At 33.3% G+C, this 19,084-nt stretch overlaps 5 protein-coding genes across 6 annotated transcripts; 3 read left to right on the forward strand and 2 right to left on the reverse strand.

Moving 5' to 3' along the window:
- Positions 1–72: 72 nt before the first annotated feature.
- Positions 73–3,873, forward strand: LOC103830674 (3-oxoacyl-[acyl-carrier-protein] synthase II, chloroplastic). Its single transcript, XM_009106485.3, has 14 exons — positions 73–645; positions 1,044–1,249; positions 1,340–1,543; positions 1,605–1,715; positions 1,811–1,906; positions 1,997–2,042; positions 2,122–2,201; positions 2,349–2,417; positions 2,568–2,652; positions 2,745–2,899; positions 2,981–3,061; positions 3,145–3,204; positions 3,344–3,499; positions 3,583–3,873. The coding sequence occupies exons 1-13, from the start codon at positions 315–317 to the stop codon at positions 3,458–3,460; spliced, it is 1,641 nt and encodes a 546-aa protein (XP_009104733.1). The 5' UTR covers positions 73–314; the 3' UTR covers positions 3,461–3,499; positions 3,583–3,873.
- Positions 3,874–10,495: 6,622 nt separating this feature from the next.
- On the forward strand, positions 10,496–12,063 carry LOC103830675 (protein TIFY 10B). Of its 2 annotated transcripts, none has more exons than XM_009106487.3 (5): positions 10,496–10,784; positions 11,012–11,129; positions 11,225–11,511; positions 11,598–11,655; positions 11,749–12,063. In XM_009106487.3, exons 1-5 carry the CDS (start codon positions 10,628–10,630, stop codon positions 11,795–11,797), a joined length of 669 nt encoding a protein of 222 aa, XP_009104735.1. In that variant the 5' UTR covers positions 10,496–10,627; the 3' UTR covers positions 11,798–12,063. The 2 variants fall into 2 exon arrangements, with proteins under 2 accessions (XP_009104735.1, XP_009104734.1); XM_009106486.3 differs by having other exon boundaries at positions 10,499–10,784; positions 11,006–11,129.
- A 1,853-nt stretch (positions 12,064–13,916) lies between these two features.
- LOC103830676 (FCS-Like Zinc finger 13) lies at positions 13,917–15,057 on the reverse strand. Its single transcript, XM_009106488.3, has 2 exons — positions 14,375–15,057; positions 13,917–14,290 (listed from the first exon to the last, which is right to left on the reverse strand). Exons 1-2 carry the CDS (start codon positions 14,881–14,883, stop codon positions 14,131–14,133), a joined length of 669 nt encoding a protein of 222 aa, XP_009104736.1. The 5' UTR covers positions 14,884–15,057; the 3' UTR covers positions 13,917–14,130.
- A 556-nt stretch (positions 15,058–15,613) lies between these two features.
- LOC103830678 (ethylene-responsive transcription factor ERF018-like) lies at positions 15,614–17,059 on the reverse strand. The gene has a single exon (XM_009106489.3). The coding sequence runs from the start codon at positions 16,843–16,845 to the stop codon at positions 16,261–16,263; it is 585 nt and encodes a 194-aa protein (XP_009104737.1). The 5' UTR covers positions 16,846–17,059; the 3' UTR covers positions 15,614–16,260.
- Positions 17,002–18,874, forward strand: LOC108869018 (the record flags this gene model as incomplete). Its single annotated transcript, XM_033276032.1, has 2 exons — positions 17,002–17,003; positions 17,047–18,874. Coding segments are annotated over 2 exons (78 nt in total), but the record flags the coding sequence as incomplete, so codon positions are not given.
- Positions 18,875–19,084: the final 210 nt, after the last annotated feature.

Here is a 19,084-nt window from a genome sequence, read left to right on the forward strand (position 1 = left end):
TTCAGAATTAAAAATAAATGAATAAAAATTTATTCTGGTCATCGATACGGTTGTATGTATGTTTTATCTCTGTCTAGCTATCTCTGTGTGTTTTGTTGTTAATAACAGGAAGTTTTGTTTTGTTTTTTGACGTCTCAACGCACGAATTTAAGCCTCCATTACGCTCTGCACGCCTCCTGAAAGAGAGAGAGAGAGAAGAGAGATCGAATCATGTTTAATTAAATCTCTCTCTCGTGAATCCGCTAGATTCTCTCTTCACCCTTTTCTCGCCTCTCCTCTCCTCTCCATTTTGTTTTCTTCTTCTTGCCATTGCCATGGTGGGTGCTGCTGCGTCTTCCTGTTACGCTTCTCCCTTATGCACCTTCTTCGTCGCTGCTTGCATGTCCCTCTCTCACGGCGGCGGCGGCGGTGATACCCGTCAACCCCTTGGGCGGAGTCGTCGAAGGAGACAACAGCTCGGCAAATGCTCTGGATCCGGTAGCGTTCAGGAGGCTCTCGTGTCTTCTTGTTTGGAGTTTAAGCCTTGCAGTCACTACAACAAGAACAACAAAGGCAATGCCTTTACTCCTCTCCTCTTCGGATCGAATAGCCTTTCTCTGAATCGTAAACAGAGGAAACTGAATCGAGCAACTACTTCTTCTTCCGGTATAATCATTCTTTCTTTGTTTTTGTGTGTAAAATTTGGACTTTTTATGTTTCATTACACAAGTCTTAGTTCAATGTTGTCATGGGTTTATGTCATAATGGGCAAAAGACTTAAAGCAGCTGACTTGGAATCTCAGCTGAAGTGTGAAGTTGGATTCTTTTATTTTATTTTATTCTGATTTCAATGTGTTTATGAAAAAAAGCACATCTTTTGTGAGTCCTAATAAAAAGTTTGGAGACCTGAACAAATGGCAGTGAAACTATATATATATATATATATATTAAAATTTTGAAGTTGCCATTTGGTATAATGCCATTGAGATGTGGTTTCTGGATAGTAGCTAGTTTAAGTTAATCTATCTCATCTACTATTAATGATCTTTTGTGGGGTTTTTTAGGTGGAGCCATGGCTGTTGCAATGGGTATGGAGAAGGAAGCCACTGTTGACAAGAAACCCCCTATGGAGCAGCGCAGGGTTGTGGTGACAGGCATGGGAGTTGAGACATCATTAGGTCATGACCCAAACACCTTTTATGAGAACTTGCTACAAGGCAACAGTGGTATTAGCCAGATTGAGAATTTTGATTGTTCTGAGTTTCCTACGGTAATAAGCATATATTATATATCAGGAGTTTCTCCCTTTTGATTTTGTAGTTTAATTGAATATCTTTCCTTGTTTTTTACCTTTGATAAGAGGATAGCAGGAGAGATCAAATCCTTCTCAACTGAAGGATGGGTTGCTCCAAAGCTTTCTAAAAGGATGGACAAGTTCATGCTCTATCTTCTCACAGCTGGTAAGAAAGCTTTGGCTGATGGTGGTGTAACTGATGAAGTAATGGCTGAGTTTAACAAAGCCAAATGTGGGGTTTTGATTGGCTCTGCAATGGGAGGCATGAAGGTACATTCTTGATTGTTTTCCTGCTAATCGCTGCATCTCTAACAATCTATATTGATTACAGGTGTTTAACGATGCTATTGAAGCGCTGAAGATCTCTTACAAGAAGATGAATCCTTTCTGTGTACCTTTCGCCACAACAAACATGGGTTCTGCTATGCTTGCTATGGATCTGGTCTGATTTGATTTTGTATGTTTTATGTAAATATTATATGGATCCACCACCAGCAGTTTAGCACTGACCTTTCTTTTTGTGGTTATGTATATTAGGGATGGATGGGGCCAAACTATTCTATTTCAACTGCTTGTGCAACAAGCAACTTTTGCATTTTGAATTCAGCAAACCACATTATCAGAGGGGAAGCTGTAAGTAATCCTCCACCCAAATTGGAAATTTCGACTGTTTGGTAGACTTCTTCTGGTTCTACTTTTATTGGACTATGTCTATTTTTTCAGGATGTAATGCTCTGTGGTGGCTCAGATGCAGTGATTATTCCAATAGGTGCAGATTCGTTCTCCTATCTCTGTTCTTGAACTCTAAGCTACATGTTTCTTAATCATATGTGTACCTATATATGCAGGGTTGGGAGGTTTTGTTGCATGCAGGGCTCTTTCACAAAGGAATAATGATCCCACAAAAGCTTCACGTCCTTGGGATAGCGTGAGTTTCAACCATTTCTTGTCCTCTCTTCTTTCAAGTCTTGATTACCAATGTGGATGTTAGAAAGAATTTTAATGTGAGAAAACATGTGATAGTGTTTGGATATATCTTCTAATTTAGTAAACTTTTGTCTTGATTGCATAACAGAACCGAGATGGTTTTGTGATGGGAGAAGGAGCTGGAGTTCTGCTTTTGGAAGAGCTTGAGCATGCTAAGGTATATAATATAACTCATTGGTTCTTGTTCTCCTCCCTTGTTTCCTATGTGCTCTTTAATCACAAATGAAACTTTGCATCCAAGCTTTATTCATTCATTCTTGCTATGGAAAAAAGTTGTAAGAAATGTATTCTTACTTTTTTTTATCAGAAAAGAGGAGCAACAATCTACGCAGAGTTCCTTGGTGGGAGTTTCACATGTGATGCCTACCACATGACCGAGCCTCGCCCTGATGGTACTTCCTCAGTTTCTAATCAACTCTTAGTTTTAAATCTCTTTTGTCTATTAGAGTTATCGTCATTGTCCCATGTCTTATTATATCCACAGGGGCTGGTGTCATTCTCTGTATCGAGAGAGCATTAGCTGATGCTGGGATTTCAAAGGAACAGATAAACTACATAAACGCACATGCAACCTCAACTCCAGCTGGGGACCTTAAGGAGTACCAAGCCCTTGCTCACTGTTTTGGCCAAAATCCTGAGGTAGCTTTCTCTTCTCCAGACCTCCTCAAGTTCAGTTTTGTTTGCTTTCCTTAATTGGTCTCATACACACTATGTTGGCAGCTAAAAGTAAATTCCACAAAATCTATGATCGGACACTTGCTGGGAGCTGCTGGGGCCGTAGAAGCTATCGCAACCGTGCAGGTAACACATTCAATATTATAAAAACACATCAGTGTATCCTCAAGAAAATGAAATGAGGTGAAATTGTCTGTTGTTGTCTACAGGCAATAAGAACAGGATGGGTTCATCCAAATATCAACCTCGAGAATCCAGACAATGGAGTGGTATGTTAAGTTATTTTTTTTGTCCTTTTGTTATTCCAAGATGATTATACTACACAAAGACCATTTATTGTGTCCTTTAAGAAAACTGTGGGTGGGGGAGAGTTAATAATACTTACCTAATGAGATGAAACTGGAGCAGGATACAAGTTTGCTGGTGGGTCCTAAGAAGGAGAGATTGAGCATTAAAGCAGCCCTGTCAAATTCATTTGGGTTTGGTGGCCATAACTCCAGCATCATTTTTGCTCCTTACAAGTGAAAAAAACAAAACTCGTTTTCTTGTATAACTTGCTGTAAGGTAACATTAACCATCCATTGTTCTCTGATGCATTGTACAGTGATGAAGCTGAGTTTTTAAAAGCATGTAATTATTCTGTGCAGTGTTTACAAGAGCTCTCCCCCATGTTATGTTGTGGTGGGAATCAACACAGCCAAGAGCTAAGCTAAGTTTCTTAGGATCAAGATTTGATGTGCTAGAGAACTTGGATAGGACGAGCAAACGTAGGAGAGTTTGGATTTGCCATCAAAAAGTTTGTTCATTATGATATGTTTTTAATGTGTTTCAGACTCAAATTCTCAAAACAAAGTTAAAACTTTTACGTGTTGTCCTAACCAATTACATACTTGGTGAGATTATCTTTAGTTCATGTCGTAAATGCATAGAGTTGAATACTTAATAGTTTATACAACAAGCCAGTAGGCTATAACAGTGACTTCAACAGATCCGGTTTTACGTAGTTGGTCGCTTAAAACATTTACCTATAAACCATTACAGTAAAAAAATTAAAGCTGATACGTTATGAACTTTAAACTATGATCAGCCCTTTTTGACATATACCAGACTTAATTGAACTGAGGTTTTGTGTTAAGTGAGTCAATTTTACGTATGCAGGTTGATATCTTTGTTTTAAAAACACTAGATCCGTGTCCGCGATACGCGCGGATTTTGTGGTTATATAATTTTCTTTTAAGATTTAGTATAAATATATGATATCGTTTGACAATTTTGTTCGAAAAAACCTACAGAATTTGAGCTTAGAATGTATCTGATTTTGTTGTCTTCTTTATTAATGTTTACAGTTAAGCGTTTTAAATTTAATTGGAAAGAGTAAAAAATAAACCATACATAATCTGAGGGGTTTATGGTTTTATTTGAAGAATTATTAAAACAAAAATAATAAGAAAGCATGTTAGCAGTGTAACTTTAAGAAGTAATATTCATTATCAGATGAAATAATGTTATAGAAATCTTGAAACCATTGAGCTTAATACTACACCCAACGATCGAGCATCTTGTTTGTTATTTTAAGTTGAAGGTAATACAGCCGAAAGTATATCCGTTTATTCTAGTAGACAGTCGTAATAGAAAGTGCACTTCTTTCTTTCTTTGGGGCTGATTGATATATCATTGGAGGATTTGCGGTGCAAATTAAGAAGAAATGAGCTATACTCAGTTTTGTTGAGAGGGAAACATTGCATAATTACTTAAGGCAAACATTGAAAGTACGTGACGGGTTCTCAATAAGTATATGAAATGCTGACTCATTTTATATGCAGCCACTTGGATAATGTTTTAGAAGTTTAATAAAAAAGTGTAGCTTACATCTTGTGAATATAGTTTTGTGTGTTTCTCTCTTAAAATCAGAAACATAGGACTGTGCAACCGGAATATACTCTGTTGTTCTTCCCTCTCCCGGAAGGCCGGAAGTAAAATCCTCTCTTCTCAGAAGCAACAAAAAACGTAGCATTCAAAACACTTTTATTCATCAGTTTTTTTTTTATCTCTGTCGCGTGTTAAAGATTAATATTCTTACTATTATGCTATGACAGAGAGTATTGTCGTAAAAATGTGTCTGAATTTTAGTGATCCAAAAAAATTTGAACTATTATTTTTGAAATGTTTTTTTTTAATTCGAAAGTGCTTTTTAAAACTATTTTTACAATTTTTATTTTAAATTTTTAATATTTTGTTTCTATTTTTTTATGTTGTGAATTGCATTATGTTAAAGTTGTGCTTTGTATATTATTAATTCATTCTTCAATTTGAGTTTTTGTATGTGAATGTATTTTATTACATTGATTTCAAAAATCTTATGGGTAAAGATGATATTCTCAAAGTTGAGTACTATGAGTATAGATTTTAAAAATTCACAAACCAAAAACAATGGAATCACAAAATTTAATAATTCCTCTAGAATTCTTTGCCCAATAACCCTCTTTAGTATAAGGTGCTGATGCAAGTGATTCTGATTTCACTTATCAGTTGCAAGTCATTGTTCAAGATCTGTAAACCACAGAGATAATAATAATTAATAATAGCACACTTATGTAATTTATAGGAATTAGACTTTATTATACACGATGGATAAGACAGATATGCTTCCAACGCGTCTGAAATCTATACTATTAAAGCAAAATCCCTATTAGGATTCTGCCTATAGTTTTTTTAGTTATTTACCAAAGAATGCCATTCCCTTACTTGCTATCTTTTTTTTTAAAAAAAAATCCAACATTAATTACAACCAATCGGAATCTAACTATTCTACAGAACAATTACATTAAAGTATTATTTAATGTACTTCGGTCTTTCTCTCGATTTTTTTCCCAAACCAATTACCTGTAAAAATTCAAACCAATTCGTTACATTCAGCCATTATTAAAAATAACATACAAACAATACAAAACAATACGGTTTCTCTACAAAACAATTTCATGCAAGCATTAATTAATATTTTTCTGTTGATTTTTTTCAAACCAATTACATTCAATAATTCAAACCCGTTACATTCAAGAATTATTTTGAAAACATACAAACTATACACCCTAAAAAAATACGGTTCATACCCTAAATAACTACAATCTGACTTTGAGCTACACAACCCCTAAACATACCTACAAACCCTAAGTTTTATCTTATTCTTATGCATAAATTAATGTTTCATTTTAAAAAAAGGGTTGTTAAATGAAACATTCAAATTATATAATATATACTATTAGGGTAAATAAATTTGTGGAGATTTTAAATTAGTGTAATATGAAAAATTAACACTATGAACTTTCACTTAAATTTATTTTTTCAATATAACTTACCGTAATATATATTATATTTTTCTAATATTTACTGCTTACTATTTTAAAAATCATTTTGATATTACTACGCTACATATCGAAAAATTATTTTGTATAAACTTATTCACCAAGCAAAATTATAAAAATAATAAAATCTTTAACAATATATATAACAACTTTTAGAAATTAAGTTGTGATTCTCCTAAAAATACAGTAACAAAATTTTGACCTTATCATTAAATTAGCCATATGCCTTATTTACTAACCAAAATCAGTGCATCATAAATACTTAAACAATTTATATATATACGATTCTCCTAAAATGCTGGTAACCAAATTAAATCAAATCATTAAAGCCAACGATATTTTTGATTCGATGATTCGGCTAGCTACGATTTCCACATTTTTTCAAGGCGTAAATCGAAAACCCTCACAATACCTCATACTTATTATAAATATAGAGCACGCTCATATCGACAAGGTCATAAACCACAGACCTCACCAAAATACCTATGGCTTCTAATATGAAATTTGCGGCGATGAAGGATTTAGCCTTGGTTAACAACTTGGGCAGTGCATATGAAGGACTTACACACATGGAAACAACAAAAGTGAAAAAAAATCCCGCGCTTTGAAAGCACGGATCAAAATCTAGTATCAATTATTAAAACATAGACTAAACTAAAAGCGCCTACTGAACATGCAGAGGCTGGAGGACATTGAGGACGTGGAGCGCCACCACTAAATCTCCAGAATTACAGATTCCCTCTTTCTTTGCGACTTGGACACTGAAACTAATCATGTCCCCAATCGTTTTCGAATCCGCCCCCATCAGCGGAATGATCCCATGGAACACCAAGCCATGACTGGCCACATGAGACGACCATTTAAAGGACTCCGACATCGAAACAACCAAGAGAACAGGAACGCTCGGCCTGCACCTGGCCACAAGTTTTACCGCAGCCTTGGCAGTGATAATGATAGCCTTTGCTTTGGGGTACTTCCAACAGGCGTAAGTGGCTTTCCTCGCCATGATGGGGAGTACTTTTCATAGACACACAACAAAGAGAGAGACAAAAGTATGGACCTTTGTGTCGAGCATGACGGCGCAGAGGATACCAGTGTTCCGTATGGCGGCTCTGAGATTATTGATTGTTTCTTGGTGGTGTGCGTGAGACCCTCAGAGAAATCGAATCGGGCTATGTTCATACCAGCTTCGAGAAGCTTCTCTATCATCTCAACAGATCTAGACGCTGCTCCAAGTGTCCACACCATCTTAGTCTTTGCCGCTCCTTTCTTAATATTTTGTTCAACTTTCAGGTACGCCATTCTGAAAAATCTCCTAGGCTTCTTTTTTAATAGAGAATTGTCCGTTTGTGTTTGTGGGAAAAAAAATATAATCAGACAACGGAGAAAAGGATCTGCCTTGTCTGAAAAGTAACAACCGCTTCACGGAGTCTAACGGCGTAAATTTGCAACAGCAGCGGATCTGCAACGGATTGGGCTACGACTCCTGCTTGATGGAGAGGAGAGGAAGATAAGATACGACGTAGAAAAGAGGCGGTGGTGCTAGACGACTTCTTTTTTTCTCTGCGTCCGCTTGTGATGGAGGCTAGGTTTTTTTTTTTAAATACACCCACAACAAAATAAAAAGATTTATAGGAATTGGTTTGGGCCAAAATAATTAAAATAAGAGAACAATGTTAGATCAATGTATTGTTTATGTTTTAATAGTTTAAAGCCCAAACGTAAACTTTAATATTGGTCACAAGTGGCTTTAAGCCCAAAAAAAAAAATCTGATTGGTTGATTAAATTTGATGACATGGCAACCTATAAATTCAGTATATGTGGCTTTTAGTATAGTATAGATTTTATTAAATAGTACATTATTCTTCTCCTTTTTCTCATGTGTTTAGTGGTTGAGGGACAGATTAGGTTAAAACCCCTAACCAAGGGACTATACGCTGGGTTAAAACCCCCATCAACGGACTATAAACTCAGAGTATTTCCAACACATTTTTATATCCCTTATATATTATTTGAGAAGCATTGCAATATTTTTTTGTAGTCATGTGTCATCACTATAATGATTATTAGAATCCTTAGAGAAATATGTTGGTCCATCTAAATATATAATAAACTTTTTATTAAACCACAATAAATCCCTTATATATTATTTGAGAAGCATTGCAACATTTTTTTGTAGCCATGTGTCATCACTAGAATGATTCTTATAATCCTTAGAGAAATATGTTGGTCCATCTAAATATATAATAAACTTTTTATTAAACCACAATAAATACATTATTAATGTGCTTCATTATTAATGTGCTTCATTATTTCCTTAAATAAGATTACGGAATTGCCTAATGTGGCTAAAATATATATGACAATTAATGATTTTGATTAATTTTCAGTTATTAAAATAAATTAAACAATCATAGTAACCATATAATAAAAATTAAAAAAAATTATTTATATATTATATTTTGAATTTTTAAAAACGAGTATAAATTACTAAAACTGTTAAAAGTTTCACATTCAAATTTTGTGATCTATGATTTAAAACTTTTGTTATGACATGATACAAATAATTAAAAAATAATATAAGTTGAAAGTCTCATTTAATAAGTATCGAAAATAAAAGATATATAAATATATGTATCATTTTAAATTAAACTATATGCCATATAAAAATACATAAATATCTTAATTTTGAAATTTATTTTGAACATTTTTTTGATAAAAAATTTGAAAAAATATTGACAACTTAATTTTTTAAAATATTATAAATTATTTAAACCATTAATCCCACAGTAAAAATTTTGTTATCACTAATTTAGACTTTTTGCTATAACAGATACAAATGATAAAAAAAATATAAGCAAAAAACATCATCTAATAAATAGTAATATTAAAATATATCATATATATGTTACTATCATTTAAATTTAATTATATATCATATCAAATAGAAAAAATATTTTTTCGATTTATAAAATTTATTTATATGTTCGCACCAATTTAATTATATAAGTAGTAGATAATGACTTTTTTATTCAATATATATTTATTATTTCATAAAATGTTATAAATATATAATATATATATAATGTTCATTCCGCGCAAGGCGCGGATCTTAACATAGTTAACTTTATTATAATAATAATAATTAGAGGTAAGTCTATTACAATTCACGTATGTTTTTCTAAAATATAATTGTTTATTTTTTAAGAGAACAGTTTTCGATTTTTACTCTAAATATAAATAAAAAATAAATATAAATATATTGGAGTAGATATTATCTCAATTATAAAATCATTTTATTTTGAAAGGAAAAAAATCAAAATACATCGATATAGGGCAACGACTGTTTGAAACGCAACGGTCGCAATTTCATGAGTTTGTGGACGTGATTGGTTGTGGTTTATAGCGTTATTAAACAATTTGTACAACTAGTACAATGGTTAGAAATTGATGCATTTACGGGATATTTGTGACTTGTTGATTATCAGATACTGCAATGGTTTAATAATAAATTCTCAATATTAACACATTATACCATTATAAAAGTATAAAAACATACTATTATGATAAATATAATATAATTAATAACAATATTATATATGTTTATTTGTGCATTTTTTAACTTAAATGAAAGTTATACTTTCAATATAATTTATTTTGAAGATTTCTATTAGAACTTTTAAAAGAATATTTTGTTTCTTTTATATATGTATATTTTTTATATAGGTATATATATTAATGTTAAAAAAATTATAGTGAATAGTTTTGGTTTAAAGTGTTATAAAAATAAATTATGATACTATTAGTGAATTTAAATTAATATGTATATATATATATAATATTTCAATTTTAAAATTTAAATAAAAAATGAAAATATTTTTATATTTATTTATCCAACCGCAACCCTCTGCAACCGCAAACGATAGCAAAAACTAGCTTTCGATTTTAAAAGGTTTGCAGCGGTTTGAAGAGATTTGTAACGTTTTTAATAGTGGTTGCAAAACGTCAACAATCTCTACCAATCGCAAAAGCTGCGTTTGCGGGTGGTAGCGGAGAAACCAATCAGCCCCATAGTCTCACTGCTACCTACAGTTAATATAATTGGAATTTATTTTAGCACGTGTTTTATATGCTTTATTATAGAATTATAATTGTTATTTTATTTATTTATTTTGGTATCTGCAACCAGCTAAGAAAGTAATAAAGATTCTCATAGTCATTGACTCATTTGTTAAATTTATATTCGGGAACAAGGCAGAATTGCAATTCAAGAAAGCAGAAAGATTCTTCTGCTCCTATTTTTTCTTACATCTGGAACGATCTTTAAAGATGTCGAGTTCTGCCGAGTGTTGGGAGTTCTCTGGTCCGAAGTTACCTGAGAAGCCAAGCTTCTCACAGACCTGTAGTCGATTGAGTCGTTATCTCAAGGAGAAGGGTAGCTGTGGAGATCTGAGCTTCTCGATGACAAGCAAGCCTGACGTTAATGGTAAGCAAACCCTTCTCTTTCTAACTAGATGAGTAGATCTGGTTAGTTCTGTTTGATTCTCTAGGTTTTTTTAGGAGTCTATAAATCAAGACTTGTGAAACAAGCAACTTGAAGTCGGTTACATGTTAACCGGAAACTAAGTCATCTTACTTTGGTTTTGGTTGAAACATAATCCTAAGTTTAAGTTTAAACCATGATGGTGAATTTGTTCCTTTGTGAAGCTTCAGGAATCAATTCTAAAGCTGCTCAAGATGTTAAACTACAAAATGATATGTTTCCTTGCCAATCAAGCTTTTCTTCTTCCTTTGGGGTCAAGGAAGAGGTCGTGAAGATCACAGAGACTAAGTATGTTTTGTTATCTGTAAATAGTAATAAAGCATCATCTGATTATACTAGATTTGACTACTTTTTTTGGTGGGTTGTCTTTTAATCTTGAGCAGACCTGTGAAGCCAGAGTCTCAATCTGCTCCATTGACCCTATTCTACAGCGGCCAAGTTATGTTGTTTGATGATTTTCCTGCTGAGAAAGCCAAACAAGTCATTGACTTGGCTAACAAAGGAAATGCCAACGGCTTCACAGCTGAATTGAACAATAACCAGAGTGCTTATACTAAAAACATAGCCAAGAACCAAAAAGAGATTGCTTCTATCCCAAGGCCAGTTCCTAGTCCTGCAAAAAGCCCAGCTCAAGAGCCAATCCAGACCAACACGTCCTCTTTAGCTTCCGGTAAGTTATTTTCCCAGGCCACTTTGTTTCAATCTCTGGCCTTTTGGCTTATTCATATTTGTCTAACTTACTTATTGACTTTGTAGAGCTCCCAATTGCTAGAAGAGCTTCCCTTCATCGATTCCTAGAGAAGAGAAAGGATAGGTAAATGCATATTTGTGAAAACATCTTACTCCACTATTTAGTAACCTATTGTTAAAGCAAGTTTCTATATATTCAACTCGGAACCTTTTACAGGATTACATCAAAGGGACCGTACCAGAAAGAAGGTTCAACCGAAGCCTAAACACAGCCGGGTTAGGTTTGCAGTAATCTTCTAAGACTTGTGTGGATCCAGAAGCCACATGAGAGATCATCTCAAAAGACTCTCTTGATGCTCCATCTTTTACAGATATCAAGCTCGTATTCATGTTTTTCATAAAATAAATTTGTCTCACGCCTAGTAGTCTTGTTTTGTTCAATCCGCCAATAACTCGGTATATCTGTATGAATTTACTCTTAATACCTGTTTTTCTTTTTACGTTCTTGATATCATCTATGCAGTTTAACTAACCTAAAGTGTTCTTTTAAAACAAAATATATTTTGAAAGAGCCCTAAATTATGTTTTTGTTCCAAAACAACATAATACAATGAGAAAATAACGTCACTGGAAAAAAACAAAATAGATATATTCATACTTCATAGGATTAAAGTGCTAAAAACTAGTGGTTAGATTTTTAAGGTTGGTGTTTAGGGGTTAGGAATAAGATTTTATGGTCTAAGTCTTAGGGTTTAGATAGAAAATTTAAAATAATAATATTTATTTGATTTTTAAATATATATATGAAATATATAAAATATATATGTATAGTAAATATATTATTAATTAAAATTAAAATACTTTTCACTATTAGTGAATAATTGTTTTTTCTTTTATCTTTTATTAACTATTTTAGGATATTTTTTTTAATAATATTTAGGGGAATTTGCACAATTTTTTTTGTCTATCTTCGCAAAAATTAATTAGATCATTGAATTCAGCCCATGAATTGGAATTCCAGGAATCATTTTCTCTTGAAAATGTGGAAATCTAAGAAGATTGAAGATTATTTATCAAACTAACACTCATTTACACATAGGTCTGGATTGTGACATTTGAACCTACTAGTTACTATACTAGTGTTTTAGGTTTGACAATTATTAAGAAAATGTACAAACCAGAATATTTTGGTATAAAAGAAAATAAATATCACAGAAGTACTAAGAGTTTCCAATCCATCTTTATATTTATTTATATAATAGTATCTAGAAGCAAATCTATTTCAAGGCATCTCTATTTATTTTTTTGAAATTAGAGATTACTATTTCTCTTGATAAAAAAAGAGATTACTATTTCTCTTTATATATAAAGCAAGAAATGATATTTATTTATATTTATCGAAAATGCTATTTAACAAATAAATTGAAATGAAAGTCTTTTCATTATAGAATTCTTTTGTTTTAAAGGAAAGATAGAAAAATACATTAGAAATGGTTTAATATATTACTTTTAGCTTTATACAGTAAACTATATGTAGTACAGTAGTGGATTAGATCAGACCAGGCTTGGTAGGCCATGGGGACTCTGGCTGGCGATAGCTAATTGGTTCGGTCTTGAACAATGTTTTGAACGAACCAAACAAAACGTTGCATCGAGCAGAATCGGGCCCGACTTCATCTTATCAACAACATAGGTCAGATGGTGGATTCTTTATTATCAAAAATTAATTTTTTCAGTTTTAGGCAAAAAGATATATACAAATTACTTTTTGACGACGGGACCCAGATTCAACAAGTTGCACATCCAAGGGGCCATATGGATTAATTGCACTATGAATCAGAATGATGAAAAAGTTATTATGTTGTTTCTTCATGTCTTTATTTTATTAAAAGGTTAGTTTACTTTCGTCATCAACTTGAATCTGACAGACAGGACGCGATATTTAATTTTTTACTTTGATCTAGAATTAGATGAAAAATCTTATGTAAAAGATTGCAATACATTATTAGTAGTCATAAACTTATAACTTTAATATATAAACATCTTGACTGCAATACATTATTAGTAGTTATAAACGTATAATTTTAATATATAAACATCTTGACTGCAAAACATTATTATTAGTAGTTATAAACTTATAAGTTTGTTCAAAAAAAAAGATTGCAATACATTATTAGTAGTTATAAGCTTATAATTTAAATATATAAGCATCTTGACTGGTAAGAAATTTCTTATAAATAAACCATAGGAATTTGTATTTTTGACCAAGGATTCATTGTATAATTATTCAGGTCCTCTAGTCGCAAAGTTATAGAGTCATAGACACGAGTCTTGTGCAATCATACATTTTTACTTGATTAAAGTATTATGTATACAAGTAATTTCTAGATCCAACAAACATTTTTATTGATTTAGTTTAATACATATAAACCTTAATCAAAACCAAAAACAAAGCTTCTATACAAGTTGCTTTAAACCTAACCAAAATTTTCAATCTTTTTTTTTTCTTTTCTTATAATTATTTTCTTTTAAGGTACTATTGAATAATGACCACCATTTTTTATGTTAATGTACATCTCTTCGAATTATTGTGCTCATCCTAAAATATGAATATCCCAGCGGAGAAACTCTGCTCGCCGGCACAAGGAGAGCTTAAAACGTCGACGTTTCCGGAGACTTGCGATTTACATTTCTCATTTTGTTCGTCCTGCATTATCTGCACTGATCTGCACTCCGCACTGCAGAATCCCATCTCTCCTCTGCACACAACCCAAAAGGAAAATTAATTTCAAGAAAACCACATAATTGTAAATTTTATTACAATAGTGCGAAGAGACACTTACTTGTACATGTATATGTCTTTGCCTTGAAGTCTCTTCTTACACAAGTAACAAGAGCTCAGAAACTCTGTCGCATCCCTACAATTCTGTCTCTTGATAACCGGTGGTTCAACCAACGGTTTATTCTTTCTCCGATCATCATACTCCGACCCGTTTTCAAACAGTTCAAACCCATCGTCACTGTAATACACTTTGGTCGGCCCACCAGGGCTCGTCACGTAAGTGTATTCCTCATCCGACAGATCGATCTCAGGGCAACGGAATCTCCCGGAGTAGCAAACCGGATCGTACCGGTTACTCCCAATGTTTCCGTCCTCCAACGCAGCGACGATACCTAAACCGATACCACCGGAACTGTACCGTTTCGAGTTAACCGGCGAGGGAAATTTCATATCTAACGGACTTCTCGGACTGGCCGAGGAATCTTCCGGTTTGGTAGCAGATCTTCTTCCCGGAACCAGCATCTCCGACAACTTACGGATCATTAGGTGAGATCTCTTGCTTAGTGTCATAATGAAGAATCAAGAAACGCAAGCTTATAGGAAATAATCTGAAAGAAGAAGAGAAAGATGGAGAAAGGTAGAGAGACTTTTCTTGAGCTCACTGGTTTCCTTTGAAGTTTGGAATTTTATGTGAGATGATCAATGATTGAAGTATACAGAACGGCCCACCATTTATTTATAATCATTATTATTGTTTTTGTATTTATTTATCTTCTTGTCGACTTTTGTATTTATTTATCTTGTTTGGTTACTTTGATCGACATTATATTATTTTTATACCCATTATTATTGAAATGAGCAGGCTCAGAATTTGATTGAATGAGCAGGCTTATTATTATTTTTTGTCAGAATTTTATTTTATTTTAGGAAATGATTATTTTATTATTATTTCATTGGTGAGTAAGACACTAGGACCCACTTTTTCATCAAGATTCATATGTCCATTTCTGATATTTATTTTTATTCTTTGGAATCCAAGACTTTTTCTAAGAGAAATTTAAAAAATATTATGTGTTATAATCTACCTGATATATATATATATATATATATATATATATATATATATATATATATATATATATATATATATTATGTAAGTTTATTTTTTAAACCACTGCGTTTTATATCAATAGACCAATTCATATGTACTTGAAAAGAGTATATATCAGCACCTAGATTAATAATTTAGATAGTGGTTTTTTATATTGAATCAGGTAGTTGGTTTTACTCTTTTTTGAAAATGATTGTTTTTTTTAATTTAAGCCGAATATTAGGTGGCAATTTGAAAATGATTGTGGAATCTTATCCCCAACTTTCTTTTGTTGTTTCCATAAATCAATTTTTTTGCTGGTTATTATCTCGACTTACATTTGTTTTATCGACCGTTTCTCTTCTTAAGTTAATTAATTCGAGTCCTTTTTCTAAAATCATTGACGTTGAAATTGTTTTTTCATTAATAATAATGCGGGATGAAAGTTCATTTCATTAATTTACGCTTGGGGCCTGCAAAACACTAGAACCACTTTTAAAACGGGACTTCATAGTGATTAAAGATATAGGCCCAACTATCATATTTTGGGCCGAATAATAATTATCTTCAGAATAATTGGTTCGAATTGCATAGGATACTCTTCAGAATATTACGGAAATTCAAGAATTTGACAACGTAATTGATACATTTAATTTGTTATTTATCCAATGATTTTAATTAATAACAAAAAAATGAAAAAAAAAGGAATGACATGAAGAATGATCATCAACGTAAGCGAATCAAGTTTCCGGGTTGTCGGAGCTCCGTCTTACAAAAAAATCTCCAGATTACTCCATGACCCGAAGAAACACACAACTCGCTCTTAAAATTACAATATTTTTTTTTTCTTTGGATATTTAAAAGTCCCAAAGAAAAAAAGATCCATCAAAAATCTCTTCTCCGTAATCTTCAATGGGTAAAATCTCTGTAAATCCATCACCTGAGAAGCCATCAAACCCTGGAAACATCCCAAAGTCTGCAGGAAGCAAATCAAACAACGACAGATCGCAATCCAGCGTTGTCGCCGACGATGTATCCATTTCAGACACGGAGGTTGAAGAAGGAGACTCCGGTCGGATTTCGGACAAACCCGATTCTTCTCCCCGGACACTAATAACATCGTCCTGAGCGTTGGCGAACCGAGCAGCAGCTTCTCGAATCTCCGTCGCCGTCAACGACCTTCCGCCGGAGATAGACGGTGGGTTATCGGGGAAATTGAATGCGGAACCGTCGCCGCGGAGACAAAACTGAGCGGCGTCGAAAGCACGCGCCGCCTTCTCGGGAGTGTCGTAAGAGCCTAACCAGATGCGTTCTCTGCTGTGTGGAAGTCTGATCTCCGACACCCATTTTCCCCATTTCCTCTTCCTCACGCCTCTGTACTTTGACTGCATCGACGAGTTTCGATTCTCTTCTTCTTCCTCCTTCATCGCTTTCTTCACCATTTTGAACAAGAAGAGATAAGCACACACCCGGTTCGGTTTGATTTTGATTTTGATTTTGATTTGGACTCTGTTCCGGTTATAGATTTCTCTCTTCGTTTTAGTTTGCAGTTATTTCTGTTATCTGATTTGATTTCGAATTTGCTTGCGGCTGTGTGGGGGTTTTATAGACGATGGACTTGAGGAGTGAAGTGGGAAGTGGAGGAAAGAGATCAGCGCTGACTGGCGCGTGAAGAAGGTACACATGGCAGATCATAAGTGGATCACGCGGGAACACTGATACTGTGTCTTGGTCTGTTCTGTTCCTTGTTTTCCATGTGATTTATTCCGCTTGTCTTTTTGCATTATCTGATGACGTATTATTTCTATTTATTTTTAGACACGTTGTTTTCTTTAACTTTTTCGTATTAAAATCAAATGGCAAATTGTAGCATGGGAAAGTCGGAGAAGAATAGCAAAGAGCTACATCGAGAGCGAAAAAGATAGTGATAAGAATAATATGAAACATGATGATGCTATATCGTTGCTACTGACTTTATTTAAAATCAAATGATATGAGTAACCCGTAATGGTTATTCTATCGGTTGACCTTGTGAACCTCTTGGGTCTTGGGAGGAGCAGGACTAGGTCCTGAGCTTGAATCCTACCAGCAGCGAGAAGGAAACTAATTTAAATTAAGGCTTCAAATCAAGTGGATCTATATAAAAAAAAAGGCTTCAAATAGAGAAAGGGGATCTGTATCAAGTAAATCAAGTGGAATAAAGACAGATTAAGCGGATCACTGAAAAAAACTTGAACTGGATTACTGGACCACAAGCGTATTATGTCTACTGATTACTGCATCACTGCTCCTCGTGAAGTTTTATGCGGGCACTAACTAAAAGGCTTCTGTATATATATGTTGTTTAAATGTGTCAGGAGTCGCTAAGAGAAGCAAACACAAGATTCATTAACACAAAATTAAACCACATTGCTTGAGTTCCAAAATGTAGTCTTTTTTTCCGTATAAGGCATCTCCATTGGAGCAAAACCAACTCTATAATAGAGTTACTCTATTTTAGTGGGAATTATAGAGGAGATTATAGAGCACCATTAGAAATGGTCTAAACCAATATATTTACAACTAAGCTTTCTTTAATCACTCATTCGTTTGCATCTCAGCTCTAGTGTTTTATTTACGACTAGTGTTTAATTTAAACATCTTCTTTGATCATCTAGCAAACTGCTGAAGCTCAAATTAGGTAGTAGTAACTTAATATAAAAGTTAATTTCACTGGATAAAAAGGTTTAAACTTGTGACAGTTACAGAGCTGCAACAATTTAAAGACAAGTTAGTGGTACGTGCGCAAATCAAAACTCAGAATTATTAGATGGTACGAAATTAAGAAACCTTTTAAAAACATTTGATTAATTTTACAAGATTTAATTTGCGTACTTGCCATTCAATGTAGGACTGGTTGTTGTTGATGGCTCCGCCTCCGCCACTGTCAAATCCAAGAAAAACTTGAAACTTCGAGTGAAATGAACCAATTTATGTGTCAACACCAGAGATCATAAGATGCATCATCCTACTCGAACATATATAGAAGTGCATGCAAGTGTGAGAGAGAATCATCAACTTCATGGTAAACAAACAAGTGTTCCTAATTATGGGATAGTTACTGCACCCTCTTCTAGGCAAATAGAGTTTCCACGTTAAACATCATTGCTTGACTTTTGTTACTACTAAATTAAAAAAATGTTCTTCACCGGAACAAAAATGAAAACTATTTAGCATAAATATAACATATAACTGCGACAGTGTCTCTCTTCTCTCTTTCTTGCAAAACTTTTAGACGAAAAAATTTAACTTGTTTTTCTGTTGTAAAATATAGATTTCGATCGAAAGTTCATCCTTCCTTCGGCTTTGTCGGCTTATCTTTTCGTTTTAGACGTATTAAAACTGTCAAAAACAAAACTTTATATAAAAGTTGAATATAAAACATAAGTATGACTTCCAGCTAAACAATCAGCAACAGACAAATTCCAAATGGAGAGACTTGGTAACAAACTGAAATAAGGTAGTAATAACTTTATATGAAAATTAATTTACCATTAGAAAAAAAAATAGAAAATTTTGACAGTGACAGAGCATCAACCATGTAAAGACAAGTTCAATGGTAACATGCGCAAATCAAAACTACAGAATTATTATGTAGATGGTTTAACAAAAACATGTGACACAGATTTGATTTGCGTACTT

Source organism: Brassica rapa, chromosome A07, assembly GCF_000309985.2.
Source record: "Brassica rapa cultivar Chiifu-401-42 chromosome A07, CAAS_Brap_v3.01, whole genome shotgun sequence".
Lineage (NCBI taxonomy): Eukaryota > Viridiplantae > Streptophyta > Magnoliopsida > Brassicales > Brassicaceae > Brassica > Brassica rapa.